The 18643-nt window shown below is 44.8% G+C and overlaps 2 protein-coding genes across 2 annotated transcripts in view; one reads left to right on the top strand and one right to left on the bottom strand.

The window, feature by feature from the left end:
- The window catches only part of lrp6 (low density lipoprotein receptor-related protein 6), a 45167-nt gene extending 37320 nt beyond the window's left edge, over positions 1-7847 (top strand). Inside the window, exons 15-23 of the mRNA XM_084111404.1 lie at positions 14-204; positions 1119-1328; positions 1727-1852; positions 1976-2212; positions 3119-3229; positions 4023-4253; positions 4373-4509; positions 5537-5634; positions 5714-7847. Of these exons, the coding sequence (XP_083967530.1) occupies positions 14-204; positions 1119-1328; positions 1727-1852; positions 1976-2212; positions 3119-3229; positions 4023-4253; positions 4373-4509; positions 5537-5634; positions 5714-6011 (1639 nt within the window). The 3' untranslated portion in view covers positions 6012-7847. The remainder of the gene's footprint in view (positions 1-13; positions 205-1118; positions 1329-1726; positions 1853-1975; positions 2213-3118; positions 3230-4022; positions 4254-4372; positions 4510-5536; positions 5635-5713) is intronic.
- An 8268-nt stretch (positions 7848-16115) lies between these two features.
- The window catches only part of dusp16 (dual specificity phosphatase 16), an 11325-nt gene continuing 8797 nt past the window's right edge, over positions 16116-18643 (bottom strand). Inside the window, exon 7 of the mRNA XM_084112690.1 lies at positions 16116-17128. Within this exon, the coding sequence (XP_083968816.1) occupies positions 16330-17128 (799 nt within the window). The 3' untranslated portion in view covers positions 16116-16329. The remainder of the gene's footprint in view (positions 17129-18643) is intronic.

The following is an 18643-nucleotide window of genomic DNA, read 5'->3' as shown; positions in this document are numbered from 1 at the left end:
GTCTCGTCCACAGGTACATGTACTTCACGAATCTGCAGGAGCGCTCGCCGAAGATCGAACGATCCGCTCTGGACGGGACGGAGCGAGAGGTTCTGTTCTTCAGCAATCTGGGGAAGCCAGTCGCTCTGGCCATCGACAACGAGCTGGGGAAACTCTTCTGGGTCGACATGGACCTGCGGCGCATCGAGAGCAGCGACCTGTCCGGTGAGGTCAAAGGTCATGCATGATCACGTGACGATCAGTCGCTAGACGCCGTGTTCCGCCTGCACACGTCTGATGTTTTAATTTTTTTTTTCTTTATTAAGCTTTACATAAACAAGGAACCATTCACAGCAATAGGATATGTTGAATCTTCACGTTGCCCTCATTCCTGAATGTTACAAGTCACACATGTTGTGTACACGTGTACTGAATATGTAAATAAAGACATGTAAACGTATGAATACATAAATGTGAGGAGAGAGAAAAATAAATCAAATTAAATGACTACATAAAATTAACTTGATAAAAATACATACAAATTATAAATGCGTATACATGTCATATACCTACACACACACATACATGAAGATAAACTATATGTACATATATAATTATACATATGTGCAATACTTACACACACCTGATGTTTTTAATGAAGAACATTTCCAAGAAACCATGTGGCGAACGGCTCAGGGTTATAACAGTTAACTGAAACTACAGACATAAACTCTTTATTTGTAAAAAGTTCAACTAAAGTATTAAAAAAAAAAACTTATTTAATTTCTGCTAGTTGCCAAGTCCAAATTGTGCATTATTTAGTTTAATGTTCTAAAATCATTCATTGGACGAGACACAAAAGAGTTAAATGACATATATATTTTTAATTAGAATTTGTTAGTTTCAGTAATTTTGTTGTGATTTTGTGATGTTTATTAGTTATTTTAGTCTACATAATTTGTTTTTATTTCAGTAGACTAAAATAACTAAAACAAAAACACAACAAAATACCTGAAACTAACTGAAATGAAAAATAAATATCATGTGATTTTGCTTTTTTGTGTCCCTTCCCATGAGTGCTTTCCTTGGCCCCGCCCCTCAGTCCCTGACCACTCCCCTCTCTCCGCCCCCCTCTCCAGGAGCCAATCGGATCGTGATCGAGGACTCGAACATCCTGCAGCCAGTGGGCCTGACGGTGTTCGGGAACTTCCTGTACTGGATCGACCGGCAGCAGCAGATGATCGAGCGCATCGATAAGGTCACGCGTGAAGGAAGAACCAAGATCCAGGCGCGCATCGCGTATCTGAGCGACATCCACGCTGTACACGAGCTCGACATGGAGGAGTACAGTGAGTGTCTCGCTTGGGCGAGTGAGTGAGAGAGTGAGTGAGCGAGTGAGTGAGTGAGCGAGTGAGCGAGAGAGAGTGAGCGAGAGAGTGTGAGCGAGTGCGAGAGAGTGAGCGTGAGTGAGCGAGTGAGCGAGCGAGTGTGAGCGAGAGAGTGTGAGCGAGTGTGAGCGAGTGCGAGAGAGTGCGAGAGAGTGAGCGTGAGCGAGCGAGTGAGTGAGCGAGTGAGTGAGCGAGTGAGTGAGTGAGCGAGTGAGTGAGTGAGTGAGTGAGTGAGAGAGAGAGAGAGAGAGAGAGAGCGAGCGAGCGTGCGAGAGTGAGTGTGTGAGGGAGCAAGAGAGAGAATGTGTGAGTATTGATCCTGTCAGCTGATTTTTGTGTGTGTGTGTGCGTGCACGCAGATAAACACCCCTGCACATCTGATAACGGCGGCTGCTCTCACATCTGTATCGTGAAGGGAGACGGAACCACTCGCTGCTCGTGTCCTGTTCACCTGGTGCTGCTGCAGGACGAGCTCTCCTGTGGAGGTACACACACACACACACACACACACACACACACACACACACACCGCTCACGTCCCGTTCACCTGCTGCAGGACGAGCTCTCCTGTGGAGGTGCACACACTCACACATGTGTGTGTTCCGCAGAGCCGCCCACCTGTTCTCCTGAGCAGTTCTCGTGTGTGTCGGGTGAGGTGGACTGCATCCCTCAGGCCTGGCGCTGCGACGGCTTCGCGGAGTGTGACGATAGCAGTGACGAGCGCGAGTGTCCGGTGTGTTCCGACGAGGAGTTCCAGTGTGACAGCCGGCAGTGTGTGCATCTCTCTCTGCGCTGCAACGGGGACGTCGACTGCCAGGACCGGTCCGACGAGACCAAGTGTGAAGGTGAGGAGCACTAACACTCTCAGATCAGGAGTCACGACACACTCGAGTCACGACACTGGACCCACCGCATTACTGCGACACTACAGGACACGTGATAAAAGGTTCACACAAAATGTGCTGTTGATTAAAATGCTAAATTCGATATTACATTGTGGGTGTAAATGAATAGTCTTGGAAACCCAAAGCACAGGACAATAGAGACGCCAGAATAACAATATTCATGATCCTCAAGCTGAAAACAGAATTATTTTAGATGAATATGCTTGAACTCTGTCACTGGATAGATGCATTTAAAATCATGTAGGCCACGAGACGCTCTTTTATTTATTTATATATATATAATAACTTATTTACAAGAGAAATGAACCATCACTGAACTTCCTCAAGCTGGACTGAGACGCTATTTTCTTCTAGACACAAACTTATTTTCCTGTCATCTCTGAAACGCTCTGTGTTGTAAAAAGCGCTGTATGCATAAAGGAGACTTGACGTGTGAACCTCCACTGTTTTTAATATCTTCATATCTTAATATCTACAGTCATTGTGTTTTCCAGTAAATCTATCTTGATATAAGAATGTTTACATTTGCAGTGAGATTTGATTATTTTCAATTCAATTCACGTTTATTAGTACAGCGCTTTTCACAACACGCATCATTCCAGATCCGCTTTACAGAAGTGCACGAGTCCACATTACAGTTTACAGTGTTCTGTTATCAGAGGAGACTAAGTCATGTATTTCAGAAATGTACATATACAAAGTCACAGTTAGCTAAAAATGTATTAATTTAAACAATGTAATAATGTAATGCAGAAGCTCACTGAAGTGATGAACTTGTTTGTTAACAGATGATGATGACATTGAGACACTTGTGTGTTGCTGACGCTTCTGTCCGTCTCTCTGCAGTGTTTTGTCCCATGGATCAGTTCACCTGCACCAACGGCCAGTGCATCGGCCGACACAAGAAGTGTGACCACAACACCGACTGTACGGACAACTCCGACGAGATCGGCTGCTGTACGTCCTTCAGATTCAGTCTAACCCTGTGCATCAATTACAAAGAGTTACACGCGGGTCCATAGTGGACAGACAGTGAAGCTTGGGACGCAGACTTCAGTTTGATCGCATTTTAAAGAAGATCCTTGGCTGATTATTGTTGATGTTTAAAATGTAAAACCCCCCAAAAAAGTATCGCTGCATAATTTGTCCAGTCGGCTCTATAATATGCAGAAGCAGAAAACAGGAATAAAGCGAGTGTTTGCTTTATAGGCCAAACCTGAGAAAATGGCACATCTGGTAAAATATAGTAAAAATGTAAATTCTGAAGTGATGCCAAGAGAATGAGAGCCTGTTAACAGAGATTGCATCATTTTATAGTTAAATGGCCATGGGATTAAAAATGGCCGTTTTAATGGGTTTCAATGGGGACATTCCTGTCCTGAAGGTCCTGAGAGGAACTATTTTGTGTTTCTGGTGCAAAATAGAATTTTTAAAGGAAATGGGGGTGAAATAGTAAAATTCCAATATAAATACACACCTGTGCCAAAATGTATGCAGTTGGCATTAACACAGGCAAAATTATCAAGAAAATAAAACTGTAAAGGACAAAAATGTCCGTAAGGTCACGCAGGGGTTAAGGTCATAAACAGTCAGTGGTGAAATGATGATTTCAGGAGCTCATACATTCATGGATGGAAAAACAGCTTTATTGAATATTAATCTACAAAAGGGTTCAGTTGTGTTAAACATGTGAAACCCTGCAGAGACCCAGGTTCACTGGAGTGTGTGTGTGTGTGTGTGTGGTCCTCAGACGCGACAGAAGAGCCGTCGTTCGCTCCCAGTAACACCATCGGCTCGATCGTGGGCGTGGTGCTGGTGCTGTTCGTGGTGGGCGCCGTGTACTTCGTGTGCCAGCGAGTGCTGTGTCCTCAGATGAAGGACGACGGCGAGACCATGACCAACGACTTCGTGGTCCACGGGCCCTCCACGGTGCCTCTGGGATACGTGCCTCACCCCGGCTCTCTGAGCGGCTCGCTGCCAGGTGTGTGTGTGTGTGTGTGTGTCTGCACAGGTGTGTGTGTGTGTGTGTGCGCAGCTGCTCACGTGTGTTCCTCTCTCTCTCTCTCTCTCTCTCTCTCTCTCTCTCTCTCTCTCTCTCAGGCATGTCTCGGGGGAAGTCTGTCATCGGCTCGCTGAGCATCATGGGAGGCAGCAGTGGGCCGCCGTACGACCGCGCTCATGTGACCGGAGCCTCGTCCAGCAGCTCCTCCAGCACCAAGGGCCCGTTCTTCCCTCCGGTCAGTGTCCTAGCGCTGCTTTCACTCCAGGCTCTTAAGAAGTCTCTGGGCTGGTTGATCATGATGTCACTTCTCTAACTTTAGTTAGTGTGTAATGTTGCTGTTTGAGCATAAACAACATCTGCAAAGTTACGACAATCAAAGTTCAAAGTAAAGGGAGATATTTACTTTTACAGAAATCGCTTTTTAAGGACTACAACAAACGGCTGGTAGAGCTTCTTCACGGGTTGATGACATCACTAACCCTAAAATTTACATAAACCCCACCCCCGGAACACGATTTATAGATTATCAAGACAGAATATGCTAATCAGTGACTGGAAGATAGTTAACTCCACATCAGCTGCATAAACTCATCAAGTAACCATTCAGAAATGTCTACATGTTTCTCTTCTTCTTGAGTCTCTTTATCTTTCTTGTGATGGTTGTGGTTTGCTATTGGCTGATCTCATGTGAGTGACAGGTTGCCCCGCCCACATCATCAGAGACGAGAAGAGACGCTGCAAGAGGAACTGATTCTGATTCAAGATTAATAAATACTGTAACAAATGCGTTGCTCATTGTTAATGTTAGTTAATACATTTAGAACTTAATACAATAATACATAATACAGTGTTACCTGATGGGACCTTACTGTAAAGTATAATCAAAGTCGTAATTATCATTTCGGAGACAGAAAAAGAAAGTCATGTTTTTATTACTTCAAAACGCAATATTACTTTATTTCAGTGTAAACTCGTATCAGAAAGGAAAGGTTAGCTCATTGCCTTTCTTTAAACATTATAAGTTGCTTTGAAACAATCCGTATCGTATAAAGTATGAAAAATAATCAACATTATTATCATATCAGCAAAATCAAATATCACTAGACCTCTAATTCAAATGTATTGATATATTCATTGGTATTAAAGTTGGTTATTGTACTGTTAAATGTATCATACATTTTTTTTATATTTACTAACAATATAACATTTATTACAATATTATTGATAACAGTAATCTGAGGTTGTGATGTGTGTGTGTGCAGATGCTGAACCCCCCCCCGTCTCCGGCCACCGTGAGGTCTCAGTACACCATGGAGTTGGGATACTCGTCCAACAGCCCGTCGACGCACCGCTCGTACAGGTGACGCCGCGCTACACAGATGATGAGGTGTTACGGTGTTCAGCGCTTGACGGTGTGTGTGTGTGTGTGTGTTCTGCAGCTACAGGCCGTACAGTTACCGTCACTTCGCCCCGCCGACGACGCCGTGCAGCACAGACGTGTGTGACAGCGACTACACGCCGGGCCGCCGGGCTCCGCCCACATCCGCGGCTGCTAAGGGCTACGCTAGCGACGTGAACTACGACTCGGAGCCGCTGCCGCCGCCGCCCACACCGCGCAGCCAGTACCTGTCGGCGGAGGAGAACTGCGAGAGCTGCCCACCCTCGCCCTACACCGACCGCAGCTACTCACACCACCTGTACCCGCCCCCGCCCTCGCCCTGCACAGACTCGTCCTGAGCCCCGCCCCCTGAGCCACAGGCCCCACCCCCTGTACCCGCCCTCGCCCTGCACACTCATCCTGAGCCCCGCCCCCTGAGCCACAGGCCCCGCCCCCTTTACCCATCCCCACCCTCGCCCTGCACAGACTCATCCTGAGCCCCAGACCTCACCCCCTGAGCACAGGCCCCACCCCCTCAGCCCCAGAACCCGCCCCCTGAGCCACAGGCCCCGCCCACACCACATGTACTCATCCTGAGCCCCACCCCCTTAGCGCAGGCCCCCGCCAACACCACCTGTACCTGCCCTTCACCCTGCATGGACTTGTCCTGAGCCCCGCCCCACTTAGCACAGGCCCCGCCCACACCACCTGTACTCACCCTGAGCCCCGCCCCCTGTGCACAAGCCCCGCCCACATCACAGTGTAAATATCCGTCTGGAGACTTCGAGACGAGACTCTGTCTTCTGATGCGTCGGGGGTCTGGCGGCTCCCTGTACATTTTTTAAAAGAAAAGAAAACATATTTATATATTTTCTATACAGTGTTTATTGGTTACGCCATAGAGCTTTGTATTAAAAGAAATTTGTACATTTTTTTTTTTTTAAAGAGAAAGATTTATTAAATCCACACAGACGTGATGCGTTGCCTTAATCCTGGAGTTCTGAATCAAACGCTCACCCAATGCCAAATAAACGAGGCGAAGCGCAGCGCCCCCTGCAGGCCTGGAGCAGCACCACACTGTGATCCCACTCGCTATCACAACATGGTACTCGTATTTTTCTACTATTTTTCTACTGATGTGCCCTCATCTGCACGTGACGAAGGCGGAACGGGAACTGAAGCGGGAGCGGAATCTTCCCGCGGCCTTCGTTCCTTCGCTCGCGTCACGACTTCTCGTGCCTGAGCGTTTTTTAGAATCATTTTTCACTTTTTTAAATCTCAGTGCCCACAAAATTATTTTTGTACCACATACTGTGTAGATACTGTATTTATAAGCTATAGAGAACCCCGTCATGTCCTTGCAGTGCTGCTGTTGTCCTGTCTCCTCAGATGATCTGTGATGTGTGTGCTGGAGTCTGTCCGTGTCGTCTCTGTCTGTGTGTGTGTGTGTGTGTGTGTGTGTGTGCTGGAGTCTGTCCGTGTCGTGTGTGTGTGTGTGTGTGTGTGTGTGTGTGGCTCGTCTGCAGGAGCTTCTGTAAAGAAGGGAAACTCACCAGCACAGATACTCCACCTCAGTCTTCATCGCTCGCTGGTGCGACTCTAGTGGTTCATCCGATAGCAGCTTCGGTACAATCATGAATGTGTGTCAAACAGCTGTTCCAAATCTCAATCCTGTTCTGCAAGGGCTTCTGGGTAACGCCACGTTTTTAGTTCCTTTATGATTCTGCTCACACCAGCATTTCCGTTTTCTTAACTGCACTTTACAGGAGCGGTTCAGTTCGTTCGTGTCTCTGTTTCGGTCAGGAGGTTCGCCGGCAGTCGTGGGTTTTAGTTGAACTTTCGCCACTGAACCCTTTATGTTTCTGTGGAAAGCGTCACGGGTCAGACGTCGTTGCTGGAATTGTGGGAAACATGTCTAAAGCACTTTTGAAGGAGTGAGCAGGATTGATTCACCACAGAATCTCGTCATTATTCATGTTTTATTTTGATTCTTTGCGAGGATGTGTTGAAAGGTGACCAACATTTGGTTTCTCATCAGTCATGAAATCTCCACTATCTCGAGTTTTTGTACATTGTACATGCTTTACTTGTAAAACATTGTATAAAAACAGATGTGTACAGCTCATTCAGTCACGACTATAAGCTGTTGTAACAAATGAAATGATCTTTTTTTAATAAAACTGAGTGAACTTTTACATTTAAAAATTCTGAAGTTCCACATTTGTCCACGTGGTGGCGCAGCTGCTTCACATGTACAGTTATATCCATAGATGTATAATGTAGATGCCACATTCGTCCACTCCAGACGTCATGTTAACGTGTTTGCCATCTTGAAAAGGTCAACGCTTCGGATGCTGTCCTCTGTACAAATCAGTGAGTTTTTTTAAGATGCCACAACGTTGTGCAGCCTCTGGTTGTAAAAACCGCAGAGATCTAAATTCCAGAAGAAACAGGAAAACCATTCACAGGTGGGAATGTGTTGGTTTGTGTTTTTGTGTGTATATTAACTCAATATTACAGGCTTTTAAATTACTGTTTTAGCTAATGCCTTCATCTTGTATTAAATCCTATGAAAATCATTTGCTCAAGTCTATTGCAGATATAGATATTCATACTTGTGGTATATAACTATGGTTGAAGACGCATAGTCAACTTGTTCTCAAGTGTTCATGGACTGGCTTTGACCGTTGCAACGTGGTGGACGACTTATGCCGCTAATGAGGAATCTATGTATCTATATGATATCTAAGTTAGAAACAGCCAGTAATGAGGCATCAATGTATCCATATCGATACAGAAACAGCCACTGGTGAATCTATGTATATATACCTATGTTAGAAACAGTCGCTAATGAGGAATCTGTGTATCTAGTCTATGTTAGAAACAGCCGCTAATGAGGATTCTATGTGTCTAGACTATGTTAGAAACAGCCGCTTATGAGGCTTCTATGTATGTATATGTGTATAGGCTATATGTGTATGTGTATATATATATATATATATATATATATATATACTGTGTATATCTATATATACATGAATCTAATATAGAAACAACTGCTAATGAGTTATCTATGTATCTATATCTATGCTGGAAACAACCGCTGATGAGGTATCTAGGTATTTATATCTATGTTAGAAAACCAGCTAATGAGGCATCTATGTATCTATTTCTTAGTTGGAAACTGCCGCTAATGAGGCATCTATGTCTCTATTTCTTAGTTGGAAACAGCCGCCAATGTGGCATCTATGAAACAGCTGCTAATGAGGCATCTATGTATCTATATCTTAGTTGGAAACAGCCGCTAATGAGGCATCTATGTATCTATTTCTTAGTTGGAAACAGCCGCCAATGTGGCATCTATGAAACAGCCGCTAATGAGGCATCTAGGTATCTATTTCTTAGTTGGAAACAGCCGCTAATGAGGCATCTATGTATCTATTTCTTAGTTGGAAACAGCCGCCAATGTGGCATCTATACGAAACAGCCGCTAATGAGGCATCTATGTATCTATTTCTTAGTTGGAAACAGCCGCCAATGTGGCATCTATGAAACAGCCGCTAATGAGGCATCTAGGTATCTATTTCTTAGTTGGAAACAGCCGCTAATGAGGCATCTATGTATCTATTTCTTAGTTGGAAACAGCCGCCAATGTGGCATCTATACGAAACAGCCGCTAATGAGGCATCTATGTATCTATTTCTTAGTTGGAAACAGCCGCTAATGAGGCATCTATGTATCTATTTCTTAGTTGGAAACAGCCGCCAATGTGGCATCTATGAAACAGCCGCTAATGAGGCATCTATGTATCTATATCTTAGTTGGAAACAGCCGCTAATGAGGCATCTATGTCTCTATTTCTTAGTTGGAAACAGCCGCTAATGAGGAATCTATGTATCTATTTCTTAGTTGGAAACAGCCGCCAATGTGGCATCTATACGAAACAGCCGCTAATGAGGCATCTATGTATCTATTTCTTAGTTGGAAACAGCCGCCAATGTGGCATCTATGAAACAGCCGCTAATGAGGCATCTATGTATCTATATCTTAGTTGGAAACAGCCGCTAATGAGGCATCTATGTCTCTATTTCTTAGTTGGAAACAGCCGCTAATGAGGCATCTATGTCTCTATTTCTTAGTTGGAAACAGCCGCTAATGAGGCATCTATGTATCTATTTCTTAGTTGGAAACAGCCGCTAATGAGGCATCTATGTATCTATTTCTTAGTTGGAAACAGCCGCTAATGAGGCATCTATGTATCTATTTCTTAGTTGGAAACAGCCGCCAATGTGGCATCTATGAAACAGCCGCTAATGAGGCATCTAGGTATCTATTTCTTAGTTGGAAACAGCCGCTAATGAGGCATCTATGTATCTATTTCTTAGTTGGAAACAGCCGCCAATGTGGCATCTATACGAAACAGCCGCTAATGAGGCATCTATGTATCTATTTCTTAGTTGGAAACAGCCGCTAATGAGGCATCTATGTATCTATTTCTTAGTTGGAAACAGCCGCCAATGTGGCATCTATGAAACAGCCGCTAATGAGGCATCTATGTATCTATATCTTAGTTGGAAACAGCCGCTAATGAGGCATCTATGTCTCTATTTCTTAGTTGGAAACAGCCGCTAATGAGGAATCTATGTATCTATTTCTTAGTTGGAAACAGCCGCCAATGTGGCATCTATACGAAACAGCCGCTAATGAGGCATCTATGTATCTATTTCTTAGTTGGAAACAGCCGCCAATGTGGCATCTATGAAACAGCCGCTAATGAGGCATCTATGTATCTATATCTTAGTTGGAAACAGCCGCTAATGAGGCATCTATGTCTCTATTTCTTAGTTGGAAACAGCCGCTAATGAGGCATCTATGTCTCTATTTCTTAGTTGGAAACAGCCGCTAATGAGGCATCTATGTATCTATTTCTTAGTTGGAAACAGCCGCTAATGAGGCATCTATGTATCTATTTCTTAGTTGGAAACAGCCGCTAATGAGGAATCTATGTATCTATTTCTTGGTTGGAAACAGCCGCTAATGAGGTATCTGGGTATCTATATCTATGTTAGAAACAGCCGCTAATGAGAGAAAGAGGCATCTTCGTTGTAAAGAATCGAATTAACAGAACGATCCATTGATCAATCGTGTAATTAAGAGTTGTTTTGTCTGTTTTGCTTTTTCACAGTGACTATAATATGTGTTTTTTTGATTGACAGCAGCTCATTTGCATTGCTGAGGACAACGGCCGTGACGTCACCGTGTAAACGAGCTTCTGTTGCTAGGCGACAGTCACACTGGAGAAAAAAACGTTAAATAAATAATGTTCCTGTTTTAAGAACATTATTAGACGTACGTTCGATCAGTAACACTGAAGGTGAATTAGAACTGAATATAAATTACTTCATTGCCACAGTGACGTCAGTGTAAATCGACGGCTCATACTTTTAACCCTTCAATCTGATTGGTTGAACGACGTTCATCAGTCATGTGATCACCTACGAACCAATCACAACCGTGATGTTCAGGTACAGAGCTACTGCACTATTTATACAGTTAAATTACGTTTTTATCGTTAATCATTGTATTATTCAGTGTATGTTATAAATGTACTGCACCCCATTCACAGTTTTATGTGGCAATTATAAAGTTTCTGTTCTGGATAGACAGTTAAACATGTTCAAGTACCACGTGTGTTTTATTTCAGCAATCAATAAACAGATCAATAATTGCTCCTTCACAAACACACCGAATCATCGTTTCATAAAAAAAATGGCTAATCTGCCTCAAGAATGATTATATCATCAGTCGTTTGACTCTATTGTAAAAAATAAACATTGATCACTGTAGATTTGAGGTCCGTCGATGCTTAGCGAGTCATTATCGCATGATTCAGAGATCCGGGATTCAGTCGCTGCTTCTGATTCACTTTCACAGCTTCAAGAAACTCTGATTCTGTCCTTCTCTTCAAAACCACTGAATCCAGATCAGAGTGAGATCAGAGTGAGATCGCTCCAGGTGTGAACACACGAGCAGGTGTGAGAGCGTTTAGCTAACATGAAGTTAACCTTATGAAAGTCCTCCGGGCGTTCAAACACACAGTTTTTATGCTTCAAACATTATGGTAACGTTGCTTTTATATGTTCTCTGAATGTTATGAAACAAGTAGAAACATTTAAAAATCTTTACAACAAACATCCAACCAAACGTTTCCGTTTCTGGTGAAAGCGCTCCATGATCGATGTATGAATGATGTTTTTGTTTTAACGTTTTGAGAACATTATTAAAGTCCAGATCACTTTGCACAAGCGTTCCCTGTTCGCTGGGAATAAATGAGTTCGTATGGCATTTGGTCAGCTGATCCTCTGACCTCTGACCCTTTAACAAGGTAAACCTGCAATACACACCTACACAAGACTGATCACAGGTCAGTATTTCCCATGATTCCAGTCTCAGGAGTCTGGATGAAGCAAACACCAACTCTGTGATTCACACTAAAGCACCAGTGAAAGAGAAAGCAATGCAGACTGAAGAGTTTCTCAGGGCGATGAAGAGTTTCTCAGGGCGATGAAGAGTTTCTCAGGGTGATGAAGAGTTTCTCAGGGTGATGAAGAGGAGTTTCTCAGGGCGATGAAGAGTTTCTCAGGGCGATGAAGAGTTTCTCAGGGCGATGAAGAGTTTCTCAGGGTGATGAAGAGTTTCTCAGGGTGATGAAGAGGAGTTTCTCAGGGTGATGAAGAGGAGTTTCTCAGGGCGATGAAGAGTTTCTCAGGGCGATGAAGAGTTTCTCAGGGCGATGAAGAGTTTCTCAGGGTGATGAAGAGTTTCTCAGGGCGATGAAGAGTTTCTCAGGGTGATGAAGAGTTTCTCAGGGCGATGAAGAGTTTCTCAGGGTGATGAAGAGGAGTTTCTCAGGGCGATGAAGAGTTTCTCAGGGTGATGAAGAGTTTCTCAGGGCGATGAAGAGTTTCTCAGGGCGATGAAGAGTTTCTCAGGGTGATGAAGAGTTTCTCAGGGTGATGAAGAGGAGTTTCTCAGGGCGATGAAGAGTTTCTCAGGGTGATGAAGAGTTTCTCAGGGCGATGAAGAGTTTCTCAGGGTGATGAAGAGGAGTTTCTCAGGGCGATGAAGAGGAGTTTCTCAGGGTGATGAAGAGTTTCTCAGGGCGATGAAGAGTTTCTCAGGGTGATGAAGAGGAGTTTCTCAGGGCGATGAAGAGTTTCTCAGGGCGATGAAGAGTTTCTCAGGGCGATGAAGAGTTTCTCAGGGTGATGAAGAGGAGTTTCTCAGGGCGATGAAGAGGAGTTTCTCAGGGCGATGAAGAGTTTCTCAGGGCGATGAAGAGTTTCTCAGGGCGATGAAGAGGAGTTTCTCAGGGCGATGAAGAGGAGTTTCTCAGGGTGATGAAGAGGAGTTTCTCAGGGCGATGAAGAGTTTCTCAGGGCGATGAAGAGGAGTTTCTCAGGGTGATGAAGAGGAGTTTCTCAGGGCGATGAAGAGTTTCTCAGGGTGATGAAGAGGAGTTTCTCAGGGTGATGAAGAGGAGTTTCTCAGGGCGATGAAGAGTTTCTCAGGGTGATGAAGAGGAGTTTCTCAGGGTGACGAAGAGGAGTTTCTCAGGGCGATGAAGAGGAGTTTCTCAGGGTGATGAAGAGGATTTGTCAGGGTGATGAAGAGGAGTTTCTCAGGGTGATGAAGAGGAGTTTCTCAGGGCGATGAAGAGGAGTTTCTCAGGGCGATGAAGAGGAGTTTCTCAGGGCGATGAAGAGGAGTTTCTCAGGGCGATGAAGAGGAGTTTCTCAGGGCGATGAAGAGGAGTTTCTCAGGGTGATGAAGAGGAGTTTCTCAGGGCGATGAAGAGGAGTTTCTCAGGGCGATGAAGAGGAGTTTCTCAGGGTGATGAAGAGGAGTTTCTCAGGGCGATGAAGAGGAGTTTCTCAGGGCGATGAAGAGGAGTTTCTCAGGGTGATGAAGAGGAGTTTCTCAGGGCGATGAAGAGGAGTTTCTCAGGGCGATGAAGAGGAGTTTCTCAGGGCGATGAAGAGGAGTTTCTCAGGGCGATGAAGAGGAGTTTCTCAGGGCGATGAAGAGGAGTTTCTCAGGGTGACGAAGAGGAGTTTCTCAGGGTGATGAAGAGGATTTTTCAGGGTGACGAAGAGGAGTTTCTCAGGGTGATGAAGAGGAGTTTCTCAGGGTGATGAAGAGGAGTTTCTCAGGGTGATGAAGTGGAGTTTCTCAGGGTGATGAAGAGGAGTTTCTCAGGGTGATGAAGTGGAGTTTCTCAGGGTGATGAAGAGGATTTTTCAGGGTGACGAAGAGGAGTTTCTCAGGGTGATGAAGAGGAGTTTCTCAGGGTGATGAAGAGGAGTTTCTCAGGGTGATGAAGAGGAGTTTCTCAGGGCGATGAAGAGGAGTTTCTCAGGGTGATGAAGAGGAGTTTCTCAGGGCGATGAAGAGGAGTTTCTCAGGGCGATGAAGAGGAGTTTCTCAGGGTGACGAAGAGGAGTTTCTCAGGGTGATGAAGAGGATTTTTCAGGGTGACGAAGAGGAGTTTCTCAGGGTGATGAAGAGGAGTTTCTCAGGGTGATGAAGAGGAGTTTCTCAGGGTGATGAAGAGGAGTTTCTCAGGGTGATGAAGAGGAGTTTCTCAGGGTGATGAAGAGGATTTTTCAGGGTGATGAAGAGGAGTTTCTCAGGGCGATGAAGAGGAGTTTCTCAGGGCGATGAAGAGGAGTTTCTCAGGGTGATGAAGAGGATTTTTCAGGGTGACGAAGAGGAGTTTCTCAGGGTGATGAAGAGGAGTTTCTCAGGGTGATGAAGAGGATTTTTCAGGGTGATGAAGAGGAGTTTCTCAGGGTGATGAAGAGGAGTTTCTCAGGAGGAAGGTCTGGATGAATCTAATCTTCTGTGACTGACGGACGGTGAGAAACACTGAGGCTGTTGATGTCATAAGAGCCTGATGAAGATGAAGATGATGAAGATCTGTGTGTGATTCTCCACAGATTCAGAACTTCCTGAGATCATGATCCACACAGACACACCTCAGCCGAGACGCCGCTCAGCCTCAGATCCAGAACTGAAGAGTTACTGCACTCGATCATCTGTAGATCCAGTCTTTACACATCGCTAGATTTGAGCTTTCATATCTATAATCTGTATCTATATCTATAATTCACCTGAAGATTTACAGAACATTATATTCTTAAGAACATGAAAATGTATTTTTTCTGGCTGATTTATGGATGAAAAGAGGAATCCACACATGAAGAACCTTTAACTCATTAGAGTTTACAGCTTAATGCCTCATTTGCATATTCAAACAACATTTCAGAAAACTTGTAATTCAAAAAGTGCTTAATGTATTAAACCAACTGTGGAAGTGATGCAACATTCTTAAAAATAAAGGTTTTTAAAAGAAGTTCTTAAAATAATTATTTTTTTATAAGTGCAAAGAACATTTTAATAATCTAAAGAACCTTTAGTGCAGTGGAACGATGTTTAAGGCTCTAGAATCATCCAAGCCAATAAAGAACCTTCATTCATAAGAGTAAATCTGTTTGTTAAAGATCATATTGTGCTTTTCCTCGTCTTCATCTCTTGATGTTTGATCATGAAGAAGCTCCAGTTCTTCTCTACATCAGTGTCAGTGTTTCTGAACCACTGTAGTCTTGAGTTTCTTCCGGGAACGAACACGTCACAATATTCCTCATTATAATAATTCATGCGCAGAATAAAGGGGTGGGGCCTGGTTGAGTTAGTAGTGTGTTAAACTGGCGGTTATGGAGAGAGGCGGGACATTTCCCAAACACACTCGAAGTGCTCGACCAATCACAACACACTGCTCCAGCCGACCAATCAGAGCACAGTGTGCTTTCAGGAGGAGGGGCTTCATAGAGACAAGAAGTAAACAGAGCGTTACTGACAGACTGGGAAGAGAGGAGCCGCAACAGTGGAGAATATGAGGAGAATAATCAACATTCAAGCAGGAAAACCTGTTCTAGTAGAGCCTGATAACATCATCAAGACTGTAAAAGAGTGTAATCTTTAAGTTTTTTACCCTAGTTGGCTGTATTGTCTTGCCTTTGGATTGTTGAGGTACTGGATATCCAGCGTTCAAATGAGAGAAGCAAACGCCAAACGAAGCAAGCGTCCGTGTGTTGAAACCAGAGACTGTATAAAACACTGGGCGTAGTGTGTGTGACGTCACCCATAGTGTTTCTGAAGCCTAAAGTGGGCGGAGCCGGCCGTCGCCATCTTGGCCGCGTCACTCCCGGATAAACGGAAATGTGCAGCGAGGCGGATTAGCTGAGGTGACGCTAACAGACAGCAGACAAACGGCTAGCGGTGACATCAGCGGCAATCCACCTGTCACTCAAGTGGCCACGCCCTTAATTATGAAGAAGTTTAAGGCTTAATATAATTTAAATGGATGAGTTATAAAAACATTCACCGCCTCACAGTCGTCATGAAGGGCAAAACTAGCTTTATAGACCAAAACCACTTTTTGCACCAGACTGTAAACATGTTTTATTCTGCTGTAAAGTTCTAACATGCGAGTCTATGGGATTGGGTCTCTTCTGCAGCCGGCCTCTAGTGGCCAGTCCATGAACTGCAGTTTAATCACTTCAGTGTTGAGAGAGTGAAGGCTTCCGCTTGGTTGACACTGAGTGACTTCAGTCCTCAGGAAACCTGTATGATCTCCATGCTGCCGGAGAAGCTGGCCTGTGTGCCGGTTGTTCCCAGTTCTTCTCCGGGTCGAGTCTCGGACCTGCCGTCTCCGAACTCCATCTGGCAGCTCCTGCGCTTCAGCTGCTTCTCGAAGCTGCTCTCCTCGTGCCAGCTCCTCCGGGAGTCCCGGGAGTCTCGGGATTCTCCTGACCGCCCGCGTCTCCTGACCGGCTCCCGACCCAGAGCCGAGCCGGAGCAGAACCGGGCCGAGTCCGAGAGGAACCAGCCGCCGAGCACCAGGTCCGAGTGCCATCCCTTCAGCAGAGCGGAGTGTGTCGGGGCCGACGGGGATTCATCCATGCTCTCGCTGCGCTGGAGCTGCACACACACACTCCCGTCCCGCGGCACACACACACTCCCGTCCAGCGGCACACACACACTCCCGTCCAGCGGCACACACACACTCCTGCCTGGACTCTGCTCCGGGGTGTTTTGTTCTGAAAGCTCCTGCACCGGAGAGAACTGGCAGGGAAGAGTTGCTCCAGACTCACTGTAGGTCGTGATGTCGAGGGAGAAGGAGCGCTTGGGTCGACTGCTCTCCTTCAGGTCCTCTCCCAGCGTTAGGCCGCAGAGTGCTCGGGTCAGCAGATGCTCCTCGGAGACGCCGGGCTCCTCCGACACACACTTCTGCTCGTCACACACACCCGCTCTCGGTCTGACTCTCTCGCTCCTCAGCTTCTTCTCGAAGTCCAGCAACTGACCCAGGAAGTTGAAGTTCGGGGAGATGGTCGGTCGTTTCTCCTTCACGAACCTGTGAGAGGCGAGATCACACATTAGCGAGTCCGAACACATCATAGAGGCCCGTTCATAACCCTTCATAACCCTTCAAAACCCTTCACAACCCTTCATAACCCTTCGTAACCCTTCATAACCCTTCGTAACCCTTCATAACCCTTTGTAACCATTCGTAACCCTTCATAACACTTCGTAACCATTCGTAACCCTTCGTAACACTTCGTAACCCTTCATAACCCTTCATAACCCTTCAAAACCCTTCACAACCCTTCATAACCCTTCGTAACCCTTCGTAACCCTTCATAACCCTTCAAAACCCTTCACAACCCTTCATAACACTTCGTAACCCTTCGTAACCCTTCAAAACCCTTCATAACCCTTCAAAACCCTTCACAACCCTTCGTAACACTTCGTAACCCTTCATAACCCTTCATAACCCTTCAAAACCCTTCACAACCCTTCGTAACACTTCGTAACCCTTCATAACCCTTCATAACCCTTCAAAACCCTTCACAACCCTTCATAACACTTCGTAACCCTTCGTAACCCTTCAAAACCCTTCATAACCCTTCATAACCCTTCAAAACCCTTCACAACCCTTCATAACCCTTCGTAACCCTTCATAACCCTTCGTAACCCTTCATAACCCTTCGTAACCCTTCGTAACCATTTGTAACCCTTCATAACCCGTTCATAACCCTTCATAACCATTCATAACACTTCATAACCCGTTCATAACCCTTCATAACCATTCATAACACTTCATAACCCTTCATAACACTTCATAACCCTTCATAACACTTCATAACCCTTAATAACCCTTCATAACCCTTCATAACACTTAATAACCATTCATAACCCTTCATAATCGCTTTAAATGGAGGATGGATTCTGATTGGCTGTCAGTGTTTTTACAGTGTTTTCGTTATAGTTGTGGTTATTACTGTGAAACGATGAATCACATCCAAAATAAAAGTGTGTGTTTACATAATATGTATGTGTGTGTGTGTGTGTGTGTGTGTGTGTGTATAATTATTTTGTATATATAAATCCATATATAAATCCACACACATGCATGTATATATTTTAAGAAATATCTGCATGGATATACTGTATGTATATTTATATATAATTTATAAAAAGCATCTTTTCCCTGTTAATCAGAGTTTTTGTCTTAACCAGCTGTGACAACGATACGCAACGGTTATGGCTGAACAACAACACACACACTATGACAATGATAATCTCAGGTACTGATTATGTGCTTTATTTAGTGAACTGAAAGCATGTGCAGTGCGCTTGCAGAGAGACTCCGCCCACACGCTCTTCTGATTGGCTGTGATTTTTGATTGATTTGGTTGCGAGTGTAGTGAGTTTGCAGAGAGACTCCGCCCACACGCTATTCTGATTGGCTGTGATTTTTGATTGATTTGGTTGCAAGTATAGTGAGTTTGCAGAGAGACTCCGCCCACACGCTCTTCTGATTGGCTGTGATTTTTGATTGATTTGGTTGCGAGTGTAGTGAGTTTGC

The sequence above is a fragment of the Abramis brama genome (assembly GCF_963993115.1).
Source record: "Abramis brama genome assembly, chromosome: 4".
In the NCBI taxonomy this organism is placed as follows: Eukaryota; Metazoa; Chordata; class Actinopteri; order Cypriniformes; family Leuciscidae; genus Abramis; species Abramis brama.
The sequence above is the reverse complement of the archived record's forward strand: the minus strand, read 5'-3'. Positions and strand labels throughout refer to the sequence as shown.